This window comes from Hordeum vulgare, chromosome 4H (genome assembly GCF_904849725.1).
Source record: "Hordeum vulgare subsp. vulgare chromosome 4H, MorexV3_pseudomolecules_assembly, whole genome shotgun sequence".
In the NCBI taxonomy this organism is placed as follows: domain Eukaryota; kingdom Viridiplantae; phylum Streptophyta; class Magnoliopsida; order Poales; family Poaceae; genus Hordeum; species Hordeum vulgare.
In genome coordinates, this window is record NC_058521.1 from 583,067,035 (window position 1) to 583,072,000 (window position 4,966).

The 4,966-nt window shown below is 48.4% G+C and overlaps 1 protein-coding gene across 1 annotated transcript; it reads left to right on the top strand.

The window, feature by feature from the left end:
* Positions 1 to 366: 366 nt before the first annotated feature.
* On the top strand, positions 367 to 2,016 carry LOC123447271 (beta-glucuronosyltransferase GlcAT14B-like). Its single transcript, XM_045123861.1, has 3 exons — positions 367 to 1,094; positions 1,159 to 1,257; positions 1,371 to 2,016. The coding sequence occupies exons 1-3, from the start codon at positions 445 to 447 to the stop codon at positions 2,014 to 2,016; spliced, it is 1,395 nt and encodes a 464-aa protein (XP_044979796.1). The 5' UTR covers positions 367 to 444.
* Positions 2,017 to 4,966: the final 2,950 nt, after the last annotated feature.

Sequence of the window (4,966 nt, forward strand, 5' to 3'; positions counted from 1 at the left end):
TTGATTATAGGGACTTATTAGGGATTTAGAACTTATAAGTTTCTTTAAGTCTCGTCTAAACCAAACATGAGGGATTTATAAGGACTTAAAATAAACATTTGAGACTTATGAAATAAGACTCTCAAGAAGAGTCTTATAGGAACTTATAGTTGTAATATGATCTTTTAGTCCATGTTAAGTCCTAAAAACCAAACAGGTAGAAACTTTTTAGAAGCTTAGAATTTATAAGTCGGGACTAGAAAAAGTCTTAGGACTTATGAACCGGGCCCTCAATTCTGCCCCGCGCCCGCCCCGCATACTATATATCCTCCACGTAGTTCATCGTGGCTTCTCCACCATATCATATCCTGATGATCAACACTATCGTCTCCCCTCCCTCTTGATCACTTTGAGCTTGAGACCGATATCGATCGAGCACTGCCTTGCGTGGCGCCGTCGGGCGAAATGGGGGCCAGCGGCTCGCCGTCGTCGGCTCAGTCCCCCGGCGGCCGAGGCCAGCACCACTCCCCGTCGATCAACTGCCAGGGCCAGCGCAGTGGGCTGCTTCCGGCCGCTTTGCCCGCGGACAGCAGGTGGGCGCTCCCGGTGGCGGTCACCGTCTCCCTGTTCATCGGCGTCACGGTCACGCTCGCCGTGACGTCGTCGGCGTCACTGTCACTGTGCCCCATCTCCTCCTCCTTCTTCTCGTTCCTCCCGGCCACCACCAGCGCTAGCTTGCCCGAGCCGGTCACCCCGTCCCCTGGCGCGGACGTGACGGTGCCGCGGCTGGCCTACCTCGTCTCCGGGTCCAAGGGCGACCTGGACCGGCTGTGGCGGGTGCTGCACGCGCTCTACCACCCGCGCAACCTCTACGTGCTGCACCTGGACCTGGAGTCCCCGCCGGAGGAGCGGGCGGAGCTGGCGGCGCGCGTGGGCAACAGCACCGTGTTCCAGCGCGTCGGCAACGTCGAGGTCATCCGGCGCGCCAACATGGTGACCTACCGCGGGCCGACGATGGTGGCCAACACCCTGCATGCATGCGCCGTGCTCCTCCGCCGTAGCCGCGACTGGGACTGGTTCATCAACCTCTCTGCCTCCGACTACCCGCTCATGACGTACCACGTCTGCGTGGAGCTTATCGTTCCTGCTTATAAATCACAACTATAATGGAATTACCAGCTTCATGACACGTGCATACACAGATATCCTGCACGTATTCTCGACGCTGCCGAGGAACATCAGCTTCATGGAGCATACCAGCAAGCTGGGGTGGATGGCGTGAGTGCCGTTTTCTAGCTTGCTTATATGATTTTCTTCTTTGTCGATCGATCGATCGATCGACCAGCTACTGCTAGCTAGCTGACGGCCGGCCACGAGAGTGATGCATGCAGGGACCGCCGGGCGAAGCCTATAATCGTGGACCCGGGGCTGTACATGTCGACGAAGAAGGACATCTTCACCGTGTCGCCGCAGCAGCGGGAGCTGCCGACGGCGTTCAGGCTGCACACGGGGTCGGCGTGGGTGGCGCTGTCGCGGGAGTTCGTCGAGTACGTGGTGTCGGGGTGGGACAACCTGCCGCGGACGCTCCTCATGTACTACGCCAACTTCGTCTCCTCCCCGGAGGGCTACTTCCAGACCGTGATCTGCAACGCGCCCGGCTTCATGCACGCCGTCGCCAACCATGACCTGCACCACATCCGGTGGGACGTCCCGCCGAGGCAGCACCCGCGACTGCTCCGGCTCGCCGACAGGGACGGAATGGTGGGCAGCAACGCGCCCTTCGCGCGCAAGTTCGCGCGTGACGACCCCGTGCTCGACGCCATAGACGCCGACCTTCTGCTCCGCCGCGGGAGGAATGGGACGGCGGCCGGGATGTTCGTGCCCGGTGGCTGGTGCGGCCAGCACGGGGACTGCGGTGCCGCCCGCGCCAACGTCGATGACTCGGTGCTCAGGCCCGGTCCCGGTGCCGAGAGGTTACAAAGGCTCGTGGACAGGATCGTCAGGTCTGAGGCCTTCGCCAATAGCCAGTGCAAATAACATCGATCGACATGGTTATAATATGCGCTGTTGCTAGAACGTTTTAGTGTGGCACCATATTCACCGCGTCAACCGTTGTTGGATGGTGGAGTACTTTACTTCACTAGTAAACGCGTCTCATTAGAATTCAGAAAGTGAATTCCTAAATCTCACTGTTTCAATCTGCGATATTTACAACCATGCATGTGGAATGATTTTAGAGTACATCCATTTACTCGTTATAAACAATTATTTGGTGTTCCTGGTCATAGTTATGTGTCTATGGATGAGCACCAAGTTGCGGATATTCCTCAAGTTGGAGAGACCGACAACGAGATTTTATCCGCTCCTTTCTCTGAGAAAGAGGTGTTTGACGCGATTGGGCATATGAAGAATGGCAAAGCTCCCGGTTCAGATGGGTTCCCGGCAGAGTTTTATAAAAAGTGTTGGCATATTATTAAGAATGATCTTATGTCAATGTTTCATGATTTTTTTTGTGGTCACCTTCAACTTTTTCATTTGAATTTTGGTACTATAACGCTGTTACCAAAGAAGGAAGGGGCCACGCGGATTGAACAGTTCCGTCCGATTTGTTTGTTAAATGTTAGCTTCAAGATTTTCACAAAGATGGGAACGGATAGGTTGACTAAGATGGCTCATTCGATGATGCAATCTACGCAAACAACTTTTATGCCGGGACGTAATATCCTTGAAGGAGTCGTTGTCTTGCATGAAACTCTTCATGAAATTCACTCGAAGAAACTTGATGGAGTTTATCTTCAAAGTGGATTTTGAAAAAGCATACGATAAAGTCAAATGGTCGTTTCTCCAGCAAACCCTACGTATGAAGCACGTCGATTGTTTTATAAAAAAGGGAAGTGTTGGAGTTAAAGTTAATGATAATGTGGGTCATTTTTTCCAGACACTGAAGGGTCTCCGGCAAGGGGATCCAATGTCATCCATTTTATTTAACATTGTTGTTGATATGTTGGCACTGCTGATTAAGCGGGCCAATGAGAAGGACCTTGTAGGGGGATTAATCCCGCATCTTGTTGATGGGGTGTCTCTATTTTACAGTATGCGGACGACACGATTCTGTTTATGGAGCATGATCTTAGTAAAGCCAGAAACCTCAAACTCATTATATGCTTATTTGAACAACTATCGGGGCTGAAGATCAATTTTCATAAAAGTGAATTGTTTTGCTTTGGAAAGGCCAAGGATGAACAACTCACTTATAATCAATTGTTCGGTTGTGCTAGTGGGATTCTACCTTTTACGTATTTAGGGATCCCAATTCATCACCGAAAATTATCAAATAAGGATTGGAAATGCATCGAGGACCGGTTCAAAAAAAAGTTGAGCTGTTGGAAGGGCAAGCTCTTATCATATGGAGGAAGGTTGGTACTTGTTAATTCGGTATTAACAAGTATGCCTATGTTTCTCCTATCCTTCTTTGAAGTACCTGTTGGGGTGCGGAAAAGGTTGCATTTTTATCGGTCTCGGTTTTTCTGGCAGAGTGATGAGACCAAGACTAAGTACAGGCTCTCGAGATGGGACATCATTTGTAGACCTAAGGATCAAGGGGGTTTAGGGATTGAAAATTTAGAGATTAAAAATAAATGTCTACTCAGCAAATGGCTGTTTAGATTATCTATGGAAACAGAAGGTTTGTGGGTACAAATTCTGACGAACAAGTACTTACACAACAAGACTTTGGCGCAGGTTACAGCGAGACCGACTGACTCCTCTTTCTGAAAGGGGTTGATGCGGTCAAAAAATGCATTTTTTAACAAGACTAGGTTTGCCATTGGCAATGGCCAATCTACGAGATTCTGGGAGGATACTTGGCTGGGGGAGACGCCTTTAGCCATTCAGTATCCGCAGCTGTACCATATTACACAACGGCGACAGGCGACCGTTGCGTCAATATTACGTGAGGTTCCTCTAAATATTCAGTTCCGTAGAGCCTTACTTGGTAAAAGATGGTCTAGCTGGCTGCATCTAGTTAGAAGGTTGATGGTTATTAACCTTACTGAGTACCCCGATAGTGTTCGTTGGAAGTTGACCACTAACGGAGTATTTTCAGTAAAATCTATGTATTTAGATCTCATAGACTCAGTACCTATTCTGAAGTCCATACATATTTGGAAGGTCAAAGTTCCACTTAGAATTAAGATCTTCATGTGGTTTGTTCACAAGAGGGTTATTCTAACAAAGGATAATTTCGCAAAACATAACTGGAGAGGTAATACTAGATGCAGCTTCTGTCAGAACAATGAAACGATTAAGCACCTCTTTCTCGATTGTCCTACGACTAAATTTTTATGGCGATCGCTTCTTATTACTTTCAACATTAAGCCACCTAACAGTTTAAACACATTATTTGGAACGTGGTTAAAGGAGGTTGATGTTAAAACTGCTAGACTTATCCGAGTAGGAACGTGTGCACTTTTGTGGGCTACATGGAACTGTAGAAATGACTTGGTATTTAACAAACATCAACATATTCACTTTTTGCAGGTCACTTTCAGGGCTACTGCCTTGATCCACACATGGTCATCACTCACTCCTGTGGAAGCCAGGGAGCCTTTGGTTAGTGGGTGTGTTCGATGGGAGATGGTAGCTCTGGCTATCTTCAACCGGTTTGGATGGCGTCATATTAATAAGATAGGTGGTTAGTCATCTAGGCTTATTTATGTGCATCCCCGGTTGTGGCGCGTTGGACGCCGTGTATCTTTTTCTCTCTTTTTTATATTTCGTTGGAGACTTTTTGTACTGTTCGATGACTTGGGATTGTTAATAATATATGGCCGCATGCATCCCTCGATGCAGAGGCCAGGGCGTTGCCTCCTTTTCTAAAAAGAATCCATTTACTCGTTGAGTTTAAATCTTGATGACTTGTCCTTTGCTTAAACAATAAAATGTGTATTTATCTCTTGATATTATGGGGCATACGAATCAGTATCAA